General features: G+C 46.6%; 1 protein-coding gene across 1 annotated transcript in view; it reads right to left on the bottom strand.

Moving 5' to 3' along the window:
- LOC147684663 (astacin-like metalloendopeptidase) overlaps window positions 1-23,465 on the bottom strand; it is a 111,184-nt gene extending 87,719 nt beyond the window's left edge. The window contains exon 1 of the mRNA XM_086939722.1: window positions 23,336-23,465. Coding sequence (XP_086795848.1) covers window positions 23,336-23,465 — 130 coding nt within the window. The remainder of the gene's footprint in view (window positions 1-23,335) is intronic.
- Window positions 23,466-26,169: the final 2,704 nt, after the last annotated feature.

Genomic DNA, 26,169 nt, shown 5'->3' on the forward strand with positions numbered 1-26,169 from the left:
CCACACTGGCCGCATCACCTTTATCGTTGGATTTTAACGGTTCTACGCCAAGCTCGGAGCCGGAACAAAACATGATGTGACACAAATCTGCATTGAAAGAGGCGCCACGTTTTCTCATATTTGCAGCGAAAACTTTGTTTCCTTTCATAGATAAAAAATAAAAGAAAACTGATTTCGTGTTGTTTTATCGGTCTGCCGGGAAAACCAAGTTGGGTGAAGCGTCGTACCTTCGTATTTCACTATTATTAAAGAGCGCAGTTTAACGGCTTTTCTACGCTATTATAGGTGGCCCGAAAGTATCCGATGCTGACGAGCGCACACTTTAATTTACACAGCAGCTGTGCCCGACACCCACTGGAGCAGCTGCGTCAGAGGGACGCAGCGTGAGCCTTTGCAGAATGTTACGCAGCTGTGCGTCATTGCGCGCGGTCATACCCAGGGCACAAGTCCTGAATCACCATAAGCGGGGGACTAACCAAGTTTGACAATATGCAAGTGACATCATGGCTCGTGACATCACAGTGCATCATCACTGCAATTGACATCCCACTGGCATCAAAGGAAGTGGCATCACAATCCGTGACCCCCCAGGGAAGTAACATCACAGGAAGTGACATCAGGTCTTAAAATCTCAGACATATGCTTAGCAGGTCTATTTTGAGGACATTGGAGTGCATTGCAGTATTTAACAATAGGGATGTTGCATTCAGGTTGTGCCAAAAAAGTGATGCAACGCCCACACAAAATCTCGACCTCAACTTGTAGATTTATTTTTGTAACCCTGCCACAAAGCAAGTGGCAACAAGAAAAAACATGGTAATTAAATGTGTTCTGCTTAATTGGTTGCAAAGTCTGCACTTCAAAATATCTAATGGGGTTAATGCACCTGCTGCAGAGATCTTTGTGTGCCAGCTAAATCTCTGGGAATTATAATAATGGTAAAATAACTCAGGATTATCATGCACTTGCTGGAGAATCTGTGGTTTGTCTAGTCCCAGTTCAGAATCAAGGTAGGGTAGAGGGTTCATATGTCGTCTGTAACGCAGAGGACAGCTTTTAATTATGTAGGTGGGCAAGTTACTGCTTTTAACACGGTGATCATTTTGTTACTGACAGTTCACTGCATATTCATCTTTTTAGTGTAGCACAGTGAGCTAAGAAGGATGTGGCTCCTACACCTTGTAACTCTCGCTGTCTTATGTAACACATCCTACACATTGAGTTAAACACCTATGACTTATTGTCAATCTATACTGCTCTAAAATAAATAAAAGAAAATAGTGGTATTTAAATTGTTACTTGTGTAAATACTGGGACAGAACAACACATCTGCCATTCTTACAGTGCATGCATCTCTCTTATTTACAGGGACTAAACAAAGCCAAGGCATGCCTCTCTTTACCTTTGAGTGATAGCCTGTGCGTGATAAGCTGTGTGCCTTTGTGTCCCCTCTATTACAGTTAGGTGTGGTGGGGTCAGCACGCTATACAAGGCCAGATAGTGTAACCCACGGAACACACAGGTTCTAACCGCTGATAAGGCCTGCGAGCCCACATTGTATTACTATTTGCCCATTCCAGACCATCACATCCAGAGATTGTGCTCTGATGCCTGGACTGATAAACACGTGATTGCCATGCGCACATGGCGCAGCGATGCACACACAACCCCTTGGCCTGTTGCATAGATAGACAGACACGTGCACACATAATTACTGTGCCATTTCCGAAGACTGACAATGTAACACTCAGTGCTCCACAGTGCAGCACGACTGTACAGTTCTGTGCATGGTTTTGCGCCCCTGTGCTCACCTGACTGTGAGCCACAGTGCAGCCTGACACATACATGCGGTGCCCGCTGAAACAAGAATGGCACGTACACAGTGGCGCGACACTGGCACACGCACAGTGGCGCAGGACTGACACGCGCACAGTGGCGCATGACTGACACGCGCACAGTGGCACAAGCAACATTCACGCGCGCGGTTCCAAAGCATTCGAAGAGTTACCTGTGCAGCAGGGAATGCCCAGCCTGCAGCAGCACAGAGTGCCAGCACAGCCAATGCCGGGGCGCGCATGGTGCAGTACAGCAGAGACCCCGGGGAGGTGCAGCGTGCCACCTAAAAGAAAAGAGACTGTTTGCGCAAGGGACGCAGTGAGACCTGCAGTGCCGGCCACGGGCCTGGCCTTTTATCTCCTGTCACATTCCATGCCCAGGGCAATTTCCCAGCGCGAGGCCCTCTCCGGGACAATGGGGGATATAAGGGGACATTCCAGGTGCGACATCTCGTGCGGAATGTCACGCGCGCACAGCCCCCCTAGGCTGGGTGTCAGCGCTGACAGGGATCAGAGCCCCGAAGACACACACGCGTCATCATGTTGTAAAAACAATTAAACAGAGGTTTAAACGCCAGGTGTGTGAGGCCGGAGGAGACGTCAGCAGTGGTCAGCCCATGGATTACTCTGGCTCCAGTACTGTAGTCACCCTTCAGCACGAGGCGGAAAGAAGCCATCTTGAGAGCTGAACGACCTGACAACGCTGCAGACCCTCTGAAGCCTCTCCTGGAAATATACAACCACTTTACTCATCCAAAGCTCCATTGCATCGTGTCCCTGCTTACAAAGACGTCTGCCAAGATCTACAAAGAGTACAAGGAAAAGTCAGTCTGTCCACCACACCCAGGACAGACTGCTCTGTCCGTGCATCGTTTCCACCTCCCTACTGCTCGCCCTGCTCGGCTCGGACTGGCCTCTGCAACCGAGCTTCGAGTCTAGATGTATGAACACCCTTTCAGGCTTTTCAAACTCAACCCTTCACCCCTCACTGCACCTGCTTCTGTCCGTTTGACCTACTTGCTGGTTGCAGGCGTTCACTTAGCCTCCAACCCCCTTGCATTTGCAAGGCAGCCCCGTGCTTACTCTTCAAAGAGCTTCAGAAGTCGATTGAGAAAGCCCAGCTCTGGGAGCACCAGCCGCCTAGGCTTAGAGTGGTCTCAGTACTGACTCTGCCCTGCTCGCTGTCCATAAACCCCTCCTGGAGGACCTGGAACCATGCCCGGCGGCCCTTCTCTGATCGTGGACTGACCAGAAGCCTCCGATGCGGTGAACCAGCCCCTCCTCCTCACCAGGTCCACTTTCCTTGCCTTGCTTAAAGGAATTCCTCATCACCTTATCTCATCAATTCAGATTGGGCCCATCTTTTTCAAAGCCAGCCTCTGGAATTCAGGGTCCCCTACAGTAAATCTCTCTCACCTGCACTCCTTGACGAGACTACTGGGCGCAATCCTAAGGCTGCCCACCTCAGACATCAGGGGCCGGATTCACAAACTAACTTAAGACAAAATCCTAAACTTACTACCATTTTGGTATTCACAGAAGGCACTTACTCATTTCGGTATTCACAGAAGTTAGGAGTCCTAACTTTAGGACTCCTAAACTGAGAAAAATCCTATCTTTAAGACTTTCGGTATTCATAGAAGGCATTTAGGAGTCCTAAAGTTAGGACTCCTAACTTCTGTGAATACCAAAATGGTAGTAAGTTTAGGATTTTGTCTTAAGTTAGTTCTGTGAATCGGGCCCTAGATGTACTCTGAAGGGGCCCTTAGTAAACACAAAGGGCCCTATTCACAAAGGTAAACTGAGACAAAAGTCGAACTTTCTGACTTTCGGTATTCACAGAGGGCATTTACGAGTAGTAAAGTTAGACTTCTGTGTCAGTTTAACTTAAGTTTTGGCCTTAAGTTTCACTGAGACCAAAAGTCTAGTCTCGGTTAAACTTAAGACCTAAACTTAAGTTAGAGTGAGACAAAAGTCTAACTTTACTATTCGTATATGCCCTTTGTGAATTCCGAAAGTCAGAAAGTTAGACTTTCGTCTCAGTTTACCTTCGTGAATCAGGCCCAAAGACCCTAAAAACACCGGACGGTACCAGCAGGGTATCTTCACTGCATGCCTCCAATCCATGGAAGGATGAAGGCCACCAACTTAACAAGAGCTTTATGGGAAAAAGATGGAAGTTGTTGCCGTCGGGATCCTGCATTCAACCAATCCGCCATTCTGTTTGCCTGATCTTCTTTGGCCTGTAGTCCTTGCAGTTGAAGGCACTTGAAATCCGGGTGTCTGGTTTAATGGCTGTCAGTCCTTTTTAAACCGCTTATGGACCATCAGATCAAATCACGCCGCTACCACCGACTGCTGCTTAAAGTTTCATTCCTTTCTGTATATTCATGACAAAGCCTCCTTAGTCCTAGGAGTCGGTCTACGGGGTCTCAATAATACATATTTCTTCTCTGTGGCCTGCCTGATAGCATTAATGACAATCTTCAAACCACACAAAGCAAAGCACCAAGGGTCATACTCAATCAGCTACCACATGATTCCACCAACACCTCAAAGAACTTCACTAGTTACTAGTAAAAGTAATTACATTCAAACCAGTCTGCGTCTGTCACACAGCACTCTAAAAAGGCCCATCATGCCTCCAGTCCAGAATCACCAAACAAATGCACTAGACTGACACATATGAATAAATAAGTAAACAAGTTAATCAGGTACTGAGGTGGGAGAAGATCCTACAGAAATCTCCACGGGTATGTGGAGTCACATGATGGGACGTGCCAGCCAATTGGCATCCAGACCCGAATTCCTGCCTTTTTCGCCTTGAAATGGGGGTATCCGTTTGCTCCCACTTTGCCTCAGACATCCCAAACCAGTGCAGTCATGTGATCCAAAGCACCAGCCAATTGGCTTCCAGGACGACTTCCTGTTCTTATGTGTCCATGAAACCCAACCAATCAGGAACCCAGGAGCTGTCTATCGTCCCAGGCATTTCAACACTTGTGGAGATTCAGGTGGCCCTTGCACCAACCAACCAGCTCCCAGGTCAACACATTCCATTCTTTGATCACTTAAAAACAGAGGTTTGGTAAACCAAGGACTGTGACATGACACAAAAGGTCTCCTTGTGACTGTGGAGAGTCCATTGACCTAAAGTGTCAGCCCAATTGACCTCGGACGTTAGCTCACGACCCCAGAAGTGTCCTCACCCATGGACAGTCATGTGACAGATGTGCCAGCCAATCAGCATTCAAGCCCAAATTCGAGTCTTTTCCAATTTTTGAAAACCGTCCAATCAAGAACCTGGCCCCTACTTTACGTCAGATGCCCCCATGTCTGTGAGGATGGTGAACCAAAGTGCTAGCCAGTTGGTAAAGTGCCTGAAGGGATTGCAGCCTCCTTCCTCCTGAAAATCAGTTGACCAGTGTTGCCGCAGATTTGCACCATGTAGCCGACCTAGCAGGCTTCATGAGAGCACACAACCTTCTCAGAATCATTTTACTCAGTAAACCTGTCTCCCATATCTCCACACCCATGCTCGAAGTCCATAATTCCCTACACAAGTATGAACCCAAGCACCAAACCAAGCAGCTACAAGCAACTCTAAACAAGGTACCATATATGATCACCCATCCTTCAGCTTGGCCATGGCTTCCCTTTTAGATCTGACATTCGAGACAACTTTAGCTCACTGCCTAGACTTTTTTTAAACTAATGTATGCTATACGTAGATATAGGTGCTTTTTGTCAGCAGTATTCAACCATTAAATTGCCATTCACACTTTACTTTCGCCCGCCACAGTATGGCGCGATAGATCAGGCAACCTAATCTATTGGTTGCCTTCTGTGTGTGTGATGGCATTTTGCTTGGGCACATCCTCCATGAAGAGTTCCCTTCAGTGCCAGGGCTGGTGGGACAATCTGTGCTTTCTTGTTTGCTAATCCTTTTTCCCTTTTAAACATTCTATTTAATTTTTACTTTTGAAAAGGCCCGGTAGCTCACCAAGACGCTACAAGGCACTACAAGCATCAGCCATCTTGCTGATTGTTTAGTATGAGTAAGGTATTCCAAAACGATTTAAAAATATTGGCCCACCAGGTATGCAAAATACTGGACACCCATCTTTGAATGGTTTTCAAATACTTTAGAATTTTTTACTTTTACATGATGGCAGCCGTGCTTTAACCCCTCCCCTGCTGGTGACGGAACCACTCCGTCATCAGCCGTGGTCGCGCTGTGCTGATGACGGAGCGGTTCTGTCACGGCCCGCTCGGCACGCCTGCGTGGCGCGGATTCCGCGCCTGCGCTGAGCGTTCTATTGAGCGGGCGGGGCCGTGACGGAACCGCTCCGTCATGAGCACAGCGCAACCGCGGCTGGTGACGGAGCGGTTCCGTCACCAGCATGCGCCCGCCGCGCGGCCGCCCTCCCCCTTAGCACTGCGGCGGAATAGCCGCCGCAGTGAAGGGGTTAAACGTGTTCGCCATCTTGGAACTGTAAACAATGAGAAAGGATTTCAAAAACATTACTTTACTCTTGTAATATGTCTCTGTGGACCGCTGCCACAGCGACATCGTGACCAGTTTATCAGTATTTATGGTGGCGTGGATACATGCACGGCTCCCTATAAAGCCACTGCTGTCAGATGGATTCCCTGAGAGTTTCTCAATTTTATTATTTGCAGAGGACACCCCTTTCAGCAGATGATCATGCATATTCCAGTAGAGCCATGGCAATTAGTACTGCAGTTTCCAGGCATGCTCCAATTATCCAGAACTGCGGGGCCGCCACTTATGCTTCCTACAAGCACGGTGTTTAGGATCAGGGCCATTTCTATGTGATTTACCGCCCTAGGCGAGAATTGAAAAATGCCGCCCCCTCCATTTTACTGCCATCACTCTCTCCCCCTGTCATCCAGGCTAGAAGAATTAATGCATTAGATATTCCCAAGCTCATGTTTTTTGCCGCCCTCCCCCCTTTACGCCGCCCTAGGAGGCTGCCTAGTCTTGCCTAATGGTAGAAACGGCCCTGTTTACGATGCTTCCTCAGGAGGCAATGCACAATTTGGACAAGGGATCTGTTTGCTTAAGCCCACCTCAATCCCTCTCCCTGCTTCTTGATAAGACTCGAAGCACAGCCCTATATGAAGGCGGGACAGTGCTGGGAGGGAAACAACACTTACAACGCAACTTTTACAACGCACTACCTTTACAACAAAACTTTTACAACGCAACATCCATTACAATGCATACCATTACAACGCAACCGTTACAAGGCATGTCACTACAACGCATACCACTACAACGCATGTCATTACAACGCAGTCATTACAACGCGTACCATTACAGCGCATACCTACACTATCCAACACTTACCCTACTGTTGCACCCCCTGGAGTTAGAATAGTCATTTTACCCCTACACTAGCCAATACTTACCCTACTGTTGCACCCCCTGGAGTTAGAATAGTAATTTTTACCCCTACACTATCCAATACTTACCCTACTGTTGCACCCCCTGGAGTTAGAATAGTAATTTTAACCCTTACACTATCCAATACTTACCCTACTGTTGCACCCCCTGGAGTTAGAATAGTAATTTTTACCCCTACACTATCCAATACTTACCCTACTGTTGCACCCCCTGGAGTTAGAATAGTAATTTTTACCCCTACACTATCCAATACTTACCATACATGCAATGTAATGGTATGCGTTGTAATGGTATGCGTTGTAAATGTAGTATGCGTTGTAGTGGAATGCGTTGTAAAGGTAGTTTCAAAGAATTCGTTGTAATGGCATGCTTTGTTATGGAATGCTTGTAATGGATGTTGCGGTGTAAAAAATGTGTTGTAAAGGTATGCGTTGTAAAAGTATGCGTTGTAACGACATACATCCGTCCAGGGAATACCACCATTGCTGCTCTATGTGTCTTTTCATTGGCCTCAGGGAGGCACTGACATGAGCCCTGACAGCCACATTTTAACAGATATATTTTGCTATCTGTGACATGTGCAGTATGACTGCTAAAAAATAGATTGTGTTTGTGTGGGAGGGTTGTAGTTGAACTACTCACCTCAGACATGCGCACTCCAGACATCCACCTGCAGAGTGTTGTGTGTTAGCCGTACTCTGGAGCTGGATCATGCCTCAGCTCCCTCCTCGTTCTCCTCTCATCAGGAGCCTGGAGACAAGGCTAGATGGCTGACCTGTGCACTGTCAGTGTTCATGAAAACACAAAAGTGGTGTTTTCACGAACACTGCTAAATTAAATAATGTGCATGCCTTGAGAGGCGAGGGCCAGAATGTGGGGCCTCTCTGGAGGCAGGGCTGTGCCCTAAGCTCCGGATAAGGAGATGACACTTTTCACCGGTCCACCTTTCTGCTTCCCGCTTTGAATTTTTTTTTATGCTAGCCCGGTAGCAGGTAAGTGCTGCCGGGCCAATTGCCATCTTTTTGGTACTCCAGAAAACTTGCTTTGCTTAGTCTTAAATTACCATTCTAAAATGGCCATTGGCCATGTTGAAACAGTAAATTAAAAATGACAGAACGGCCACTGGTACATTAAGTCGTATGACTATACATCTTCAGCCATCTTGAAATTACTTGTCTTAAATACAAAACCCATTCCAAGATGGCTGCACACGCATCCGCATACATGTGCAGGCATCACAAAGCACTGGCGGCCATCTTGGTATTAGCTAATGCCAATGCAAAAAAAGCATCTGCAATGCCAATAGCTGAGCGATGTACTACTGAGACCTGTTGGCGTTGTCAATGCTTGTTAAAGGTGGGACTGGTGAGACTATGCTCTTGTGAGATAGGTATGGATGAACATATGCACAAATGCATATGTGGTGTGGTATCATTTATATAATGTATTGATGACCATAGGTACACATGCAGATTTGGTATGGTACAGTTATGTAATGCTTTGTGTTCTAGCGAATAGGCACTAGGGTATCTACATGGTGGGAATTGGAGAGAGTTTACAGACTAGATTAACGATTTCATCAAAAAGTTGACTTTAGCTGTTTTTGGTATGCACAAACAGTGTCTCCTCCCCCTAATGCGGACCATGTACCTGATTTGAACGAGATACACATGTTTATTGTATGGGATTTGGGTATACAAATGTTCTAGGGTGAGGTGATTAGCACCAGAAGTAATTACATCCTTTAGATGGGAGTGTCACAGGACAGTGCACTCTTCTCTCGAGATACCAGACCTTGTTACTCATACTGTTTACCATACGTATAGCCTTATTTAATGAAGGGTGGTGATTGACAATCCGCCACCAATTGTGGATTCTTTGTATTCTCCACCAGAAGCATATTCACCCTATTTGAAATATTTCCATGGCAGGTGTCCTGTTGACAGACTCCTTTGTATAACAAGGGGACCAGGTGATTCAAAGTAGATTTTCCTTTCATTAGGATCCGGCATCGGAGGACCAGCACATCCTCATCAATGTCTGACTCCAACCGCCTCTCCTCTTGCGACCCCCACGATCTCAACTCAGCCTCCAACACACTCCGGCCGGAGCGTGAGGCGAGAGCATGTATACTACACTCTGCGGTCATGAGCATCAAGTTTTGGAGTGAGATTTATTCTAGATAGTGGAAGGTCAGTTGTCTGATCCAAAGAGGTTAGTCAGCCACTGTTTATGGCAGTGTTAACTTCACTATAAGTGGTTGATCTAAAGAAGCTAGACTACCTTAGTTTATGGCAAAGTTAATTAATTTTCCTTCAAATGGTTACTTGGTCTACAGAGGCCAGTGTACCACTCTTTATAGCAGCCAAGGAAATGGTGTCAGACTTTTAATAAAATGTATGGATAGTGGATGTAAGATCCATGCAAACAATCTTTGCATATGAGTAAGACATCATAGGTTGGGACTGAGAGTGTAATCTCACTCTAGTGTATGCTTCAACTGTACAGGTTTGGTGGTGAGAATTCACCATCTGACTTCTGCATTGACACCATTTCCAGATTAGATTTTCCCGCAATGTGGCTAATCTCATGGTGGCGGTTGCAACTGACAATGGATAAGCACTCTGTATAACCAAGTTATCCCTTTGAAAATGTCACGATAATAACAAAAAAACAGGAGTAGCCATCGATTAATGATGATATATAAAATATAAAAGTGCAAGTATGTCCCTTTGCCTTTCAGTGGCCATGGTACAAATTCAACAGACTACTAGAGAATACATGCTACCAAAGATAAAACAGGATGTATAAATCATACATCTAAAAGCAAAGACCTGTGGCTGAAACAGTCTTACCACATCTAAGAGTCCCTCGGAGGATCTACACAAAGTCCTATCAGACGTTCACAATCAAGATTGTCAAATTACTTAAACTCCCCACTCCCAGAATTTCTGCAACCAAATAGCCAATCACTACATCTCTAAAGACAAAGCACTAGGTGAATAACTATTTAATAGAGGGAAAAGCACACAGTTTCAATAAACCCCGCCAAAGGGAGTTCATTGGAGAAAAACACACCCACTCTGTCCTCCTTCCAGCAACTGCCTCTCACAGAATCCCATGAGCCAATGAGATCAAGCGTCCAGGTGGAACACCCTCATACCTTTCTTCCAGTGACATTCAAAGAAACCCTCTTATCAACCTTTACAGATCTCAAATAATTATATGTTTTAAAACCTTTGCTCAACTTTGTGAGGAATTTAATATTCCAACTGAACACGCCTCCAAGTATTTTCAACTTCAACAATGTTTGGAGAAATTCTTAGGTCCCCCCCCACCCCTTTGCTACCCCAAATATCCCCAATAATGTCTTATTTAAATTTGTGGGGAAAGTTTAAAGGTGTGACCTCAGGTCTTTATAAAACTTATATATATCACACTCGCTTTCTAACGCTCTTCAAACTAAATGGCAATCCCGTTTATCAGTATCTTATACTGAATCCGAGTGGGATCAGATATTAGAGGGATTACATAAAGGAGTTCGTGAAGCAAGGCTTACATTTTGTATATTTAAAATTCTTCATGACTGGCACTGGTCACCGATTAAATTACATAAAGCTGGAATGCTCTCACACTCTAATTGTTGGAGATGTTCTATACCTGGTTGTGGTATCGCTCATATCATTTGTGAATGTCCAGAAACTAAGTCCAATTGGACCTTTATAGGCAAAACCTTACAATCTACATTGTCATTATCTCTACCATTTACGTCTGCCACCATTCTTTTGCATGATTTCCGCCCTTTCCCCAAACTCTCAAAACCACAAACTCGTCTTCTAAATACAGTATTAGATTCAGCCAAAATGTGTATTTTACGTCACTGGAAATCTTCCTCTCCACCTTCTCAAGAAGAATGGTTGGTGGCAATAATGAAGACAGGCTTGCATGAACGTACTATATATAACCTTTAGGATCAAGCTGATATCTTTCTTCAAGTTTGGTCTCACTTTTTAAAAGTTGAAATTGATGAGTCTACCACTTCCACTTCTTCTCCTAACACCAATACTTGAATCACCTATTTCTTTATTTATATCTTTATATATTGAATCTTCTCCACCATTCCCATCGATGCTCATGGTATTCTCCTCCGGTGCTGTAGAATTGGAAACCCCATTGTTCATGGCGAGCTCAGCTCGTCATGAGTGTACGAGAGGTGTACCTCATGACGAGCTGAGCTCGTCATGAGCATCGAAGGTGTTAATTATCCTTCCTCCCTTTTCTTGGTTCCCTCTTTCTTCCTTACCCCTATCTTCACTTCCTCCCCTTCTTCACTCTGGCTCTACTCTTTTTCACTGTTCTCTTCTTTCATTTTCCAAAGTTTACTTTCGTTCTTTTATTTTCCGTTTCTTTTCATCTTTTTTATTCTAATATTGTTGCTATCAACTTATTGTGTACAGCGATTGTTTTCTATTGATATTTAGCTCTATTTATATGTTAGAGTACATACAATATATATTTCTTATCTATTGTAGTTTTACTATCTACTTAGTCACTATTTATTCATTATATAACATGCTTTCTTATTTAATCTATCAATAGGCACATATTTATTTTTTCACATGTATCACAATGTTAACCCTTCATTGTTATACTGCTTCTGTTTTATTGTATATTCTTTGTACCTCATTATAAAATTCAATAAAAAATGTCAACACAAAAAAATCATTATATGTACAACCACTACTTTAGAGGAATAACTTAGACTCAATAGACTGCACCCAAACAACAGACCAATTTCAATAGACCATTCCCTGGAAAACTCAATACACCTGGAGAAAAATTGTTCACTATCTATTTATTAAACAGGCTTCAAAGAGGAAAGAGGCATTGAATCAGCCCTAATATCCTACTGGGATGACCTGAAAACAACAGTAGATTACAGTAGATTACTACAAGTCACCTTGAAGAAGAAGTTCCCAGTTCGGATACCAGTTAAATCAAGTACAGAAGTGACCATCCTTCAATGCTACAGTTTTGGGAATGCCATATTTCCTTTCATGGGGATACTCAATGATTTTACAGTTCCCTCCAAGGGTTCTGCATTTACCACCAGGCGTTATTTTAACACCAGACTTAATTTGATCGAATGGTTTTACTTAAGATGTGACATTCACCACTATGGGGTAACAAGCCCCTTAGTTGCTGATGGTAATTACTTTTCTTCAAAACATTTCTCCGAGCGCTAATGTAGCACTTTTTGACACCAGGCGCTGTAGTTTGATAAGTCTGTGTTTAGAAAGCCGAGCTCTGTGAGCTGGCGGCAGGCCAGTGAGGTTTGTGCCGGCTTGTGTTTGTGCCTTAATGTTGATTGTTTTTATTGGCAGGGTAAGTGGGTAACTCTTGTATTGCCTGGGTGCCTTGATTATGTGGCATCTGTCCTTTGGCCGGCAGTCTGCCTGGAGGCTGCCTGGGGGGCTGGATGTGCCCTTATCAATGTACTGTAAGGAAAACAAACAAACGTGCTTCACATTCCTGCGTCTCTGCTCTGGGTTCCTCCCTACACGATAAGGGATATAGCGCCCCGAGGCACACCCAAACTCTTGGGAGGAACTTTCCTGAAAGGGAATTCAGATTTTTGATCAACTGCAAAGCCAACAGTTGTGTGTAAGGAGATGATAGAAAGTTAAAGTAACGAGCATTAGCCACACCAATGGGTTTGATGTTGGCTACTAGCCTTTTGGCTATTCCAGTGCTTGTTTTGTTATGGTTTCTGTAAAACCTTATTCTTGGAGGAGCTGGTAGGCCCTTGCCCATATAATAAAATGCATCAATGGAAAAATATCTTTTGGTTTCAAAACGCTTAAGGGAACTACTTTGTGTGCGGGCATGCGCCCTGTGAAAGAGCAGAATGCCGTCACTCACAGTGACGTTAGCCAGTGGCTGAAGTGGGATGAACCATTGCCCCATTCTGTACCCTTTAGTGGGCGGAAGAAAAATATGAATGACACAATAACAACCAATGGAAGAAGAGGGCTGTCTAAAGATGCTATAAGTAAGTATATCATACATACAATTGTAGCCAAATCAAAAGGTCTTGGCTAAAGCCAGACCTTAAAAGTGCTAGCTTTCCTAATGCAGATCAGAAAGCTGCGGGCGTGTATATGCACTGCCTGTGCAGTGCTAATGTTCTTGCATGGTTTTATTTTTTTCATGTGTCTGGCAATCAAATCCTACAAACAGTAATGTGTGAGTGAACATATTTCAATTAAATAAATATGAAAATATAGTGGGTGCATATTTAGTTTTTTTCAACCACCAAAAAACCTCAAGATGAATAAATACCAAAAAGGGAACAAAATAATAAATAAAGACATGTAAAGGCAGAAAGGCCAAGCCAACTTAAAGGATGGGTCTTGAGCACATAGTCTAGCTACTCCAAATATTTCTGTGCTGTAACTGGGCATTTAGGGTGGCAGGGAAAGGGGTCAGTTTAAGAGAGAGATTCCTTCCCTCCAAGGGAAATCGCTCACCTCGGGACTCAAATAGGGTGACCACCTCACTCCATGTCATTATGAACACCTCACCAGTCTTGACATTTTAGCCGTCATATTGTAATTGTAGTTATAATTGTATTTGATAGCGCTTACTACCCCCGACGAGGCATTGAAACACTTTTTGGGAAGTAGCACGTTTCTCCAGAACCCAAGTGGTAGATTAATAGAGGGAAAATATAATTTGTTATTGGGAGTGGTGGAACATGTGCCTGGTGGTTGGATGGTTAGCATAAAGGAGGGATAAAGGAGGGAAGAGTTTGGGAAGGGTTATTTTGGAGTCCATACGAGTATCAGACATTTCGAATGAGTCAGAGAATGGAGGTAGGGGATAGTTTGAAAGAGGTATAGAATGAGTCAAATCAAATCAAATCAAAAAATAGCTTTATTCGATTTTGTTTCTTAAAAACCATAAAAGCACAATAAATAGAATAAAATATACCAAACATATTCACATGAACAATATTCTACCAAATCCTTCTGAAACAAAGATCATGGAAAGGGGCGACCACTCGGTCCCCCCGCACGTATGGCGGAGTGCCTCGATCCCCCCGGGAAGCCATTTTTTGGGCGGGAGGCGCGTCTCGGCTGGTATGCCCGAAGCGGCGTAGCCGGGGCGCGCCTTTTTCCCGCCCTAGAGTGGGCTGGCCTAGACACCGACGTAGCCAGCCCCGCCCCCGGGACGGGCAGGGGCGGGTTTACGCCCGCCCTGAAGACGGATAAAAAGAGACGCAAGACCAGAAGACGTCCTCTTGTTCTTGTGCTCCGAAGCTGCACCTCCTCGCTACACGTGAGCTCGGGACAGAACGAAGAGCCAATTTTGAGCGTTTTGATCTTTTTCTTTGTCTTCTAGATACTTCCTCGGAGAAATGCCCAAGAAAGGCGCGAAGAGAATGACGACCGACCAGATGGTGCGGGCCCTTTGCAAGGAGGTGTCCGACATAAAGAAACGGTTGGCGGAGCGAGACGGGGAGGAGGGTTCGGGCCCTGCGCCGGCTGGAGGGAGACCTAAGAGACCGAGAAGGGTTCCAGCCGGTGGAGACGTCCCGGTTCCCTCTGCCCCGCTCGAGGCACCGACCCCAGTACCAATGGAGGGGAATCCAATCCCCGTTGTCGTCACCCCGACTTCCAAGGAAGACATGCCCCCCGAGCTGGCAGCACAGCTAGCAGCATGGTTGGGGGATAGTAGTGATGGCGCCACGGCTGCCGAGGCACAGGCGCTGATGAAAGGGCTTCGTGAGAAAAGAGATGCAGCTAAAGTGACTGCGCCGTTGGCGGGAATAGACAAGCCGCAAGCGGCAGAAGCTGCGTCCGGTTCAGGTAAGCGGCCATTGCCGATTGCAAGGGACGAGTCAGCACCCTCTCGTAGAGAGAGATTGGGACAACATGTGCCTTTAGCTATAAAGGAAAAAATCTGGGCGGGGGAGTACGTGAATATTTTCTCCTTGCTTGTCGATCATTATGAGATAGAGCATGTCAAGAGTCAGAAGGACCTCATGCATCCGAGTGTTTGGCGCGCAAAAATGGCCGCCTTTAAGGTAAATGAGAATATTGGCAACTGGGGCAATGCGTGGGGTATTTTTACATCGATTTTGGGGGAACGTAGGCCCGAGTTGCTTCCTGAGTTTCCCATTTATCAATCACGAATAATGGGTTACTCGACAGCGTATCAAGGTAACCATTGGTTTTGTTATGACAATCTGTTCAGGAAAGAAAAGGAACATAACAAGAGTTTGACTTGGGATTGCTACGATTCTGTAACATGGGATAAAATGAAAGAATCGGGAATGTTAAGAATGCCATTGGTTGGGAGCACTGTTGTTGAGTACTCCCGCCAAAATGTGGGGACGCCCTTTCGACCAAGTGCGAGCACCGACGATCAGTCGAGGTCCGCAGGCAATACAGGGAGAAAGGGTTTCTGTTTTAATTTCAACAAAGGGAAATGTACCAGGCCTCCGGGATCATGTAAATTCAAACACGAATGTAGTACATGTGGGTCGTCCCATCCTGAGTCATCGTGCAGAGCCAGAACGAGTGAGAATGGGGGTAAGGGAGGCGCCAAACAGGTCTAAACTAGTCCGAGGGGCGCATTTACCAACCCCGATTGATACCTTGGCAATGATTCCCTGGCTCAGCGAATACCCGGATCGTACTTCTGCTGGGGTGCTGCGGAACGGTTTTACACATGGTTTCCGCATCCCGGTGGGGGACTATCAGGGTGTAGGGATGTGCAAAAATCAACTTTCCGTTTTACAGCATACATCTGTAGTGCAAGAGAAAATTCAGAAAGAGGTTAGCCGGGGACGGGTCGCCGGCCCGTTTAGTGTACCCCCGGTACCGGATTTTGTTTGTTCTCCGTTAGGGGTGGTCCCCAAGAAGGACCCAGATGAGTTTCGTTTGATCCATAATCTGTCTGCTCCACATGGTCTGTCGGTGAACGACGCAATTGATCCAGAAGTTTGTTCGGTGCAATACGCATCGTTTGATGAGGCAGTAGCCATCTTGAATCGCCTGGGGCCCGGGACGTTGATGGCGAAATCGGATATCGAGTCAGCGTTCCGGTTGCTCCCGGTACACCCAGACGATCAGCGTCTTCTGGGATTCGGGTTCCAGGGGTCATTTTACATGGATAGGTGTATGCCAATGGGATGCTCTATATCATGTGCTTATTTTGAGCAATTCAGCACTTTCCTGCAATGGGTGTTCACTAAGAAAACGGGTTTCCGAAATGTAATGCACTACCTTGACGACTTTTTGTTCCTCGGCCCCGCCGGAAATCCCGAATGTGCCCAGGCCTTAGCCAAATTCTGTGTGTTGATGGGTCAGTTTGGCGTGCCATTGGCACCGGGTAAAACTATGGGTCCCACGACTTGCCTCGAGTTTTTGGGGATCGAGTTGGACTCAAGGGAGGGGTGTTTCCGTTTACCAGCTAGCAAAGTGTTGAAATTCAGGGCAGCCCTCCAAGTATGTTTAAATGCATCTAAGGTTACACTTCATCAGTTGCAACAATTAGTGGGAAAGTTGAACTTTGCCTTGAGGGTGATCCCAATGGCTCGCCCCTTTTCCCGCTCAATTGCCCAAGCGATGGTTGGCCTCAAGGTGGGTCACCATCGCACGAGGTTGTCGGCTGAGGTCCGCCAGGACATGCGGATTTGGTTAGCATTTTTGGCGGACTTCAATGGCCGAGTCGTCTGGAACAAGCCAGCCGTGTCCTCCGAAGAGCTTGGGCTATGGACAGATTCAGCAGGAAGCATAGGCTTCGGCGCCATCTTCGGCACAAAATGGTCTGCACAAAGATGGCCCCTATGGTGGCACGAGAAAGGGCTGACGAGTAATATTGCTTTCCTTGAACTATTTCCCATTCTGGTGGCCCTGAGAACCTGGCCAGAAGGGTTCAGAGATCATTCTGTTGTGTTCTGGTCCGACAATATGACCGTGGTAGAATGCATCAATAGTCAGGCAGCCCGTTGTAAATTGATTTTGAGGCTGCTCAAAGAAATTGTCTTACTGTGTATGCAACTGAACGTGATATTCAGAGCAAAACATGTCCCAGGGGTGATGAATCAGGCTGCTGATGCACTGTCTCGTTTTCACATGCAGGCTTTCTCGGGTTTCCTTCCTTCAGCGGACCCAGAGCCGGCACCCTTCCCCGAAGCTCTCTGGTCTCTCGGTGCCCCGAACTTCGTCACCTCGTGGGAGAGAGTCTAGCACCCAGGACAAGGAAGGCATATGAAGGGGCGTTTCAGGCCTATTTAGCCTTTTTGGGGGCAGAGAGAGGGGGACTTTGGGGTCAGGAAGAGTGGGTAGTAATTTTTCTGATGTCCTTACGTAGGGCTGGGAAATCGGTGGCTACGGCCCAAAGGCATCGTGCCGCCATTTCCTTTGTTGCCAGGGCCCATGGCATCCAGGACCCGACAGCGTCTTTTACAGTACAAAAGGCGCTGCGTGGGTGGCAACGCATAGAGGGTCGCAGAGTGGACGTAAGACGACCGATAGGTCTAGATAGGTTGTCCCAGTTACTGGCCACGCTCCCTGACACATGCTCGTCTCCTTTCGAGACCTGTTTGTTCCGGACTGCATTTACGCTGGCATTTCACGGGGCTATGAGAGTTAGTGAGCTGGTTGCAAGGAACAAACGGGATGTGGCGGGGGGCTTGTGCAGGGAGCATGTTCAGATCAGGGGCGATGCGATGATTGTCTCCTTTCTCAGGTCCAAGACCGACCAAGATGGGAAGGGGGACTGCACGATCATTCGCAGGATCTCCGGGTCATCCATGTGTCCGGTACAGTGCTTAGAAGATTACCTAGCACGAAGGGTGGCATCATGGGGGGGGACATTGTTGAGGCATGCAGACGCCACCCCGCTGACGAGGTTTCAGTTTCGGCGGGTGCTTGCAATGGCCATCGCCGCAGCGGGCTTGGACCCGGGCGAATTTGGGACCCATTCCTTTCGAATAGGGGCTGCCACTGAAGCTACAGCCAGGGGTCTTAATATAGAACAAGTGAAACGTGTGGGGCGCTGGTCCTCCAATTGTTATAAGAGGTACGTGCGATTGCACATGTTGTGAAGCTATAATCATGTACTCACGCTTCTTGTCTTTTGTTTGTTTTCAGTTGCGCAAGCCTACGCGGCAGGGCGGACTGTGCAGTCGACCCAACACCAGGCCAGCGGTCACACATCACCGGCTGAGAGAAAGGAGGTGTGGGTCGTGGGCCACTCATACGTGAGACGGGCCGCAGACGTATTCAAAGCAGGTGACATGATTCACGTACCTGGGGAATACGGGTACAGAGTGTCCTTCTACGGAAGGGGCGGTCTCTGTATTGACCAGTTTCAAGCATTCTTTGAGGGTTTGTTAGAGCGGATGAGGTCACCGCCGTCCATAGTCATAGTGCATTTGGGGGGCAATGATTTGGTCACCACCGGTAGACGACTTCTCCTGGAGGCTATGCTTTCCACGGTAAGTTGGTTAGCGAGGAGAGTTCCGGGGTGCATAATAGCGTGGTCTCATATGATCCCACGAAAAGAGTGGCGGGGGGCTATCTCGATCCCTGCTTTGAATCATTCCGTTAGAAAGTTGAATAACAAAGTGAGTAGGTTGTTCCGTTCCAAGACATTGCATTCGATCTCGCATAGTTGTATTAATGATGACAGTTTGTATGTGGGGGATGGTGTGCATTTGTCGAGGGTGGGGAATGAGTTACTCATAGGAGACTTCTTAGCTTGGTTAAAATCGTTAAAACATGACCTTTAGGTAGGAGTTTTGTGGGGGGTCCGGATAGCCGGTCAACTATCCGGACCTGTGGCGGTAAGGTCATGATCGGTGAGCACTCATTGGTAGATCCCTATGAGTGGGCGTCACCCAACACGGATGGGAGCGCTCGGGAGAGGTGGCCATTGGCCCCTCAATGGGGAGGCGGTCCCGTCTAAGGGCGGGTCGCCGGAAGTAAAGGAAAGGCGGTCAAGGCCCCTTCCTTTGGAGGAGGGGTTACAGCCCCCTCCTGGGGAATTTCCCGGGGCCAGTGTCATCTGCGACGGCAGATGCGGTAAGTTGTGTGGGGTGGGGGGAGGTCCACGATACCTTCTAGATACCACACACAAGCATTCGAACGACCTTTAAATGGCGTCGAGTCTTAAGTGCCCCCGTCAAGTCAAGGGAAATTGTTAGTAGTTGCACTTGAGGTAAGCCTCTGTGCTGTCGCCCCTTCCAAGTGGGAGGGGTAAGTCTGGTTAGGGATCTTGACACCGGTTATGACCTTGCCGTTGGCCCTTAAACGTTAGGATGTACAATTTCAGTGTTTATAGAGAATGTTTTGTAGGATGCTAGTTCGGCTAGGAGAACCTCTGTATTAGAGAATATGTTAAGGTTAGCCAAACATCGCAATGTGATAATGAAATTGTACATAACATGAAACGTTTAATGTTTAATTTTTTGTTTTAATAAATACGGCCGCGGGAGGGTCACTCCCTCCCACATCCAAAAACTTTAAGAACTGTTTCCGGTTTCCCTCCTTGCGGGATCGTGTTGAGAGGGGGTGGCGGGTATCTCAGCCATATGGAAAGGGGCGACCACTCGGTCCCCCCGCACGTATGGCGGAGTGCCTCGATCCCCCCGGGAAGCCATTTTTTGGGCGGGAGGCGCGTCTCGGCTGGTATGCCCGAAGCGGCGTAGCCGGGGCGCGCCTTTTTCCCGCCCTAGAGTGGGCTGGCCTAGACACCGACGTAGCCAGCCCCGCCCCCGGGACGGGCAGGGGCGGGTTTACGCCCGCCCTGAAGACGGATAAAAAGAGACGCAAGACCAGAAGACGTCCTCTTGTTCTTGTGCTCCGAAGCTGCACCTCCTCGCTACACGTGAGCTCGGGACAGAACGAAGAGCCAATTTTGACCCACCCACCAGCCCCTGAGGACAGCAAGTTGTTGTGCAATAAAGTGAATTTTATTAGTATGTTTTTCTGTTTCGTTTACAGGTTGTGAAAGTATCAGTTTGTAGTTGATCATAATAAAGTATGGTGAATGTTGTGTAGGTTGTTGCGATTAAATGACTTGATATAGTGTTGCATTTTAAGCATGCTCTTTCGGTCGTAGCGACCAATGTTTTCATAGGTTTGAGTAAGAATTGTCGTATTTATTTTTTGGTAGGCGGTAAGGTCATGATCGGTGAGCACTCATTGGTAGATCCCTATGAGTGGGCGTCACCCAACACGGATGGGAGCGCTCGGGAGAGGTGGCCATTGGCCCCTCAATGGGGAGGCGGTCCCGTCTAAGGGCGGGTCGCCGGAAGTAAAGGAAAGGCGGTCAAGGCCCCTTCCTTTGGAGGAGGGGTTACAGCCCCCTCCTGGGGAATTTCCCGGGGCCAGTGTCATCTGCGACGGCAGATGCGGTAAGTTGTGTGGGGTGGGGGGAGGTCCACGATACCTTCTAGATACCACACACAAGTATTCGAACGACCTTTAAATGGCGTCGAGTCTTAAGTGCCCCCGTCAAGTCAAGGGAAATTGTTAGTAGTTGCACTTGAGGTAAGCCTCTGTGCTGTCGCCCCTTCCAAGTGGGAGGGGTAAGTCTGGTTAGGGATCTTGACACCGGTTATGACCTTGCCGTTGGCCCTTAAACGTTAGGATGTACAATTTCAGTGTTTATAGAGAATGTTTTGTAGGATGCTAGTTCGGCTAGGAGAACCTCTGTATTAGAGAATATGTTAAGGTTAGCCAAACATCGCAATGTGATAATGAAATTGTACATAACATGAAACGTTTAATGTTTAATTTTTTGTTTTAATAAATACGGCCGCGGGAGGGTCACTCCCTCCCACATCCAAAAACTTTAAGAACTGTTTCCGGTTTCCCTCCTTGCGGGATCGTGTTGAGAGGGGGTGGCGGGTATCTCAGCCATATTGTTAAAATAAGAAGTTGGGTATGTTATTTACAGAAGGACTTTGAAATTGGACAGCACCCTTCAGGATTAAATACACAATTTAAGATAGATAACAAATATAATAGCTCAACGTTTATTCAATCATGTGTGACAGTATCGCTGAAATAGGCTTTTTGGCTATCAGCGATTTTTAATGAAAATGAAAAACTGAATAAAGGACAGAAAACTGAAGATACAGAGTCTCTTGCTTGTGTATTTGTTGGGAAAAGAATTGTGATACTGTCACACGTGATTGAATAAATGTTGAGATTTTATATTTGTTATCTATCTTAAATTTTGTATTTAATCCTGAAGGGTGCTGTCCAATTTCAAAGTCTAGTATGCCAAGGAAGTAGGGTTTCCTTACTTTCTTTGTTCGGTTCGTATAGGGATTACGTTCCTGGTTCTAGCACCTTCTATTTGGACTTAGACACGGTACTTAAATAGTGGTGAAAACGCTTTGCCTTAATCCGTATAACATTTATTTTTCTTGTTATTTACAGAAGGATGTTGAACTCATTTAGTGAAGACTAAAGAATTAGTGCACTGTATTCCTATATCTAATAACAGTTTTTAAAAAGGACGATACAGCAAATGAGTCATAAAGGGGTAATTTGAGGAGATGTACATTTTTTATGTTTCCTCTGCAAGGGGGGGAAATATATAACTATATAGATACATGCCCACACATAAAAGGTATACATACTTAGAGGTGTTAACATATTACACATATGCACAATATCCTAGAGGTGTGACATTGTACTATATAAAGACCCACATGTTCATGGATGGATACATATTTACAAACTCAGGCATTTCATTTTTGTTACTCATTGTTGAGACATCATGCCCATTTATGCCCCTGGGCTTTGGTGCCCGCTCACAGGGCTTCTTCCCAGTTCCCTGGCCCTTGCGCCAAATCTTTATGCTCGGAGCTATCGCGAGGCTCGGGGCCAGGGCCCTGCATCCCGGGTCGAATGTGATATCAATACTCAACAGCTGCAGCCAATCAACAGACAGGAAAATTGTGTAGGCGTAAGTCTGTTATCTTATCCCACTAGAGCAGGGGTCTCCAAACCGGTCCTGGAGGGCCGGATCCATGCCAGATTTTTTAAATTACTACATGTATCTCAATGAGGATATCCCAAAAATCTGGCATGGATCCGGCCCTCCAGGACCGGTTTGGAGACCCCTGCACTAGAGCACTGTGGTAAGCTGTAAATAATGGCAGGTCATGGCCTTTCATATTCAGATGCATTAATCCTTAAACAATGAGAGGGCAGGGGTCCGAGTCCAGCGCTGCCCTGGATTATTTTATTCACGCTAATGAGGCGCTATCGACTACGATAGAGTTATCAAACCTGTTCTTGCTGGACTATTCAGGGCCTTCCATGATTAATTTACAGGACAAGCTCAGGGGGTGAATCAAATACGTGTGCAGTAAACTTCAGCACACCATTTCTATCACTGCTCCTGTGATGATGGGGTCACCGGGTCACGAAGGCAACAAAGTGAGGAGACATTTATAAAGGTAGAACATGGAGCCAGGGGAGACGCCGATACCGCCATATCTAGTTTTAGTGCTTCAGTAAAAATTGAATTAAACATGCATTAACCTAAAAATGCCGGCTTCTGTGATTTGTTGCGCAGAGCCTCAAGCTTACCTCATGCGACCTTCACATCCGGTCTCACACATTGGAAGAATGTCTCACTCCCGGTCAGCGACACTGACCTCACAGAAATCACTGTTAAAATGCCATATTTAGTTCAAATTCTTTGTCAGGACAGGAGGCTCCGATTATGTTTCCTCATCTCTTTTAATAGAAATGCTCAGCAGCCAATTAGAAAACAGTATGTAAAAAGAAAACTATAATACCCATGAACATTAGGGTATCACATGACAGATCATAGAGTCACCAGTATAAAACGTCACCCAGAGAATACCAAATCCTCTTTCTTTCCTGCTCCGCAGCCAGTTAAGTGCATTTTCATTGTTACTGTTTTATATGCTATGTTTGGTTACCTTATTGTGCCTTTTGCGCTTGTTTACTGTTGGCGCTTCTGCTCGTGCTTTGTGCGCGCTTTACCGCTGTGTCTGTTGCCATACCTCCCCGGTTCGGGGGCTTTGCGCCCGCGTCTTCTTTGCTTGTGTGGAGCAGGAAACTGGGGCTAGGAGGCTCGCGCGCGGTGCGCGAGTGCTCCTCTGTACTCTGTGGCAGGCGGCCGTTACTGCACATGCGCGGTGGCCATTTTGTTTGTTTTTCTCCGTAGTTTCACAGAGTTTTGACAGGAAGATACGTGTCTTTGGACGTCATTTGCCCACTGCCTGCTATTTTTTGGCCCCATTTACGCCCATTTGCCTAAATATAGCTTTGGGCTGCATAATATTCATAGGCACTGCCTAGAGTGGCTCACTTATAAGCAAGCCCTTCCTCCACTGATAATTTTCTTATTTATTGCATAGGTTTCGACTGTCTTCTGTTGGCTTGCTTCTGGGTTTGGTCACTCCCCCTGCATTGTGCCTTTGGCATTTTTTCTTTCTCTCCTCTGTGGGCAATTGGTGGTTACACTTGGTGTAATTATGGACGACTACTATGATGAGGATGAGTATTGTTATGACGAGGACGCCTCCGGCTCCATGGAACAAGATTTAGTTGACTCTTTGGACCAAGGGGTCCAACATTTTGTAAATAACGCGCTTGCTCTCGCAATTGCACCTTTGAATTGTCATCTTTCGAACTATGCGCAACAACAGGGTTGGGTTTCATCCTCTATGGTCGTTCTTCCTTCTCTAAGTCTCCTAGTAATCCCCATAAATCTGATTTTCAGAAGTTGGCAAAGGCTTTTGCTAGTGATCGGTCTGCTGGTAAATCCTCCAAAGAGGCCTCTACGTCGCAGTTTCAGCAGACTGACACTGATGAGACTCATTCCTCTTCATCTTCGGACCAGGATGGACCGCCACCATCAAAGGAAAAATGTAAAGAGCATTACGTGGATGCGCCTTCGCACCCTCAACACCTCACGTTCGAACCATCAGATATTGTTCACCCAAATTCTTCCTCTTGGCTTCCGTCCCCAGCCGTCGCCGAATATGTCCAGGCTCATATTCGACAGCCATTTGAGAAGGATGTCACACCTTCGTTTTGAGTGTTCCCGTCCTGACTTGTCTGATAAGTTGGCTTGCACTCCGGAAGTTGATTCTACAATGGTGACTTATCTTAAAAAATATGCTAAAGACCCCAAAAAGGGCATTGACAGGGTGTGGCGTTCCTGCCAAGATAAATTGTTGGATCTTTTGGATCCTCTTACAAAGATTTTGGACCTGGGCTTTCGAGCCAAGGAATCTTCCTCTGCTATGGATCCTGATGATTTAATTGAATGGTCGCAGAGGGCGATTTGTCGATTTGGGAATTACAATTGCGCAATGTCCTGCGAGCGTCGTCGCTCCATTTTGCTTAAATTGGATCCCAAGCTGGCGGAATTGGCCTCGTCGGAATCCGGCCCGTTGGCCCAAGGCTTATTGTTTGGCCAGCCTTTCCTCAAAGAATTAACACTTTTAGTGGCCTGAATAAGGCTCAGGCATCCTTGCGGAGGGCTTTTCGCCCGGTTTTCGCAAGGGCCAGACGATACAGGGACGATACAGGGGACGATCGTCCGGCCTTGGTTCCAATCAAAATTCCAACCGTGGTTTTCAGTCCCAACATAGCGGAGGTCAGGACTCCGGCTATAACAACAGAGATAATTTCTATCCCGCCCATAAAGGGAGAGGCCACTATAAAAAAAGGACGCTACAGCGGGGCCCAAGGAGGACATCAAGATTCAAATACTTCAGGTGAGGTTGATCCTGGCTCCGGAAGTGGTATTGGGGGGCAGAATTTAGTTTTTTCTACAAAATTGGCGTCTGATCTCCAACGATGCATGGGTGTTGGAAACTGTTCAGGGTTACAGGATAGAGTTCTATCATTCCCCAAATCAATCCCACCCTCCACTCCCTCTCGTTTCAGCAGAGATCACCTCTCTTCTACACAAGGGGACCATCATTCACACTTCTTGTCATCCTCACGGCTTTGCAAGCACAGTTTTTCTGGTCTAGAAAAAAGGTGGCGGATCCCGGTTAGTGCTCAATCTCAAAGATTTCAACTGAGGGGTGGTTAATCGCCACTTCAAGTTGGAGGGCATCCATCTTTTGTGGGATCTTCTTCGGAAAGGGGACTGGATGGTCCATCTCGATCTAAAGGACGTGTATCTGTTGATACCGATTTACGGTCCACATCGTCGCTTCCTGCAGTTCCAATGGCAGGGGAATTGGTTTGAATACAAAGTTCTACCGTTCGGCCTCTCGTCGGTACCTTGGTGCTTCACGAAGCTTCTGAGGCCCGTTGTAGAATCATTGCGAGCCCGGGGAGTTCTTCTAATTATTTATCTGGACAACATTCTGCTCATGGCAGATTGTCCTCAGAAGTTAATGACGCACTTAGAGTCGTCCATCACACTCTTGCAGTCACAGGGTTTTCTGGTGAATCCTCAGAAGTCAGTCTTCCTTCCTTCTCGGTTGATAGAATTTCTTGGCTTCCGGGTCGATTCCCTCTCTTGTCAACTCCTCTTGCCCAATCAGAAGATTTGTTCCATCAAGAGGGAGTTGAATATAGTTTTAGCCAAACAGACTGTGTCGTTGAGGTCTATAGCACGGATTGTCGGACTATTAGATTCCTCGATTCAGGCTATTTTCCCAGGCCCCCTTCATTACCAGGCGCTTCAACGTATAAAGATCCGTCATCTCCAGAAAGGCCTTCGCTATTCAGATCTGGTCCCTCTTTCAGAGGAAGCAAGGTGAGAGATGATATGGTGGTTGGAACACATGGAAGCATGGAATTGGCGAGCCCTGTTCGGAGCATCCACGGAGGTAGTGATAGAATGCGATGCCAGCCTATGGGGCTGGGG

The sequence above is a fragment of the Lissotriton vulgaris genome, chromosome 10, assembly GCF_964263255.1.
Source record: "Lissotriton vulgaris chromosome 10, aLisVul1.2, whole genome shotgun sequence".
In the NCBI taxonomy this organism is placed as follows: Eukaryota; Metazoa; Chordata; class Amphibia; order Caudata; family Salamandridae; genus Lissotriton; species Lissotriton vulgaris.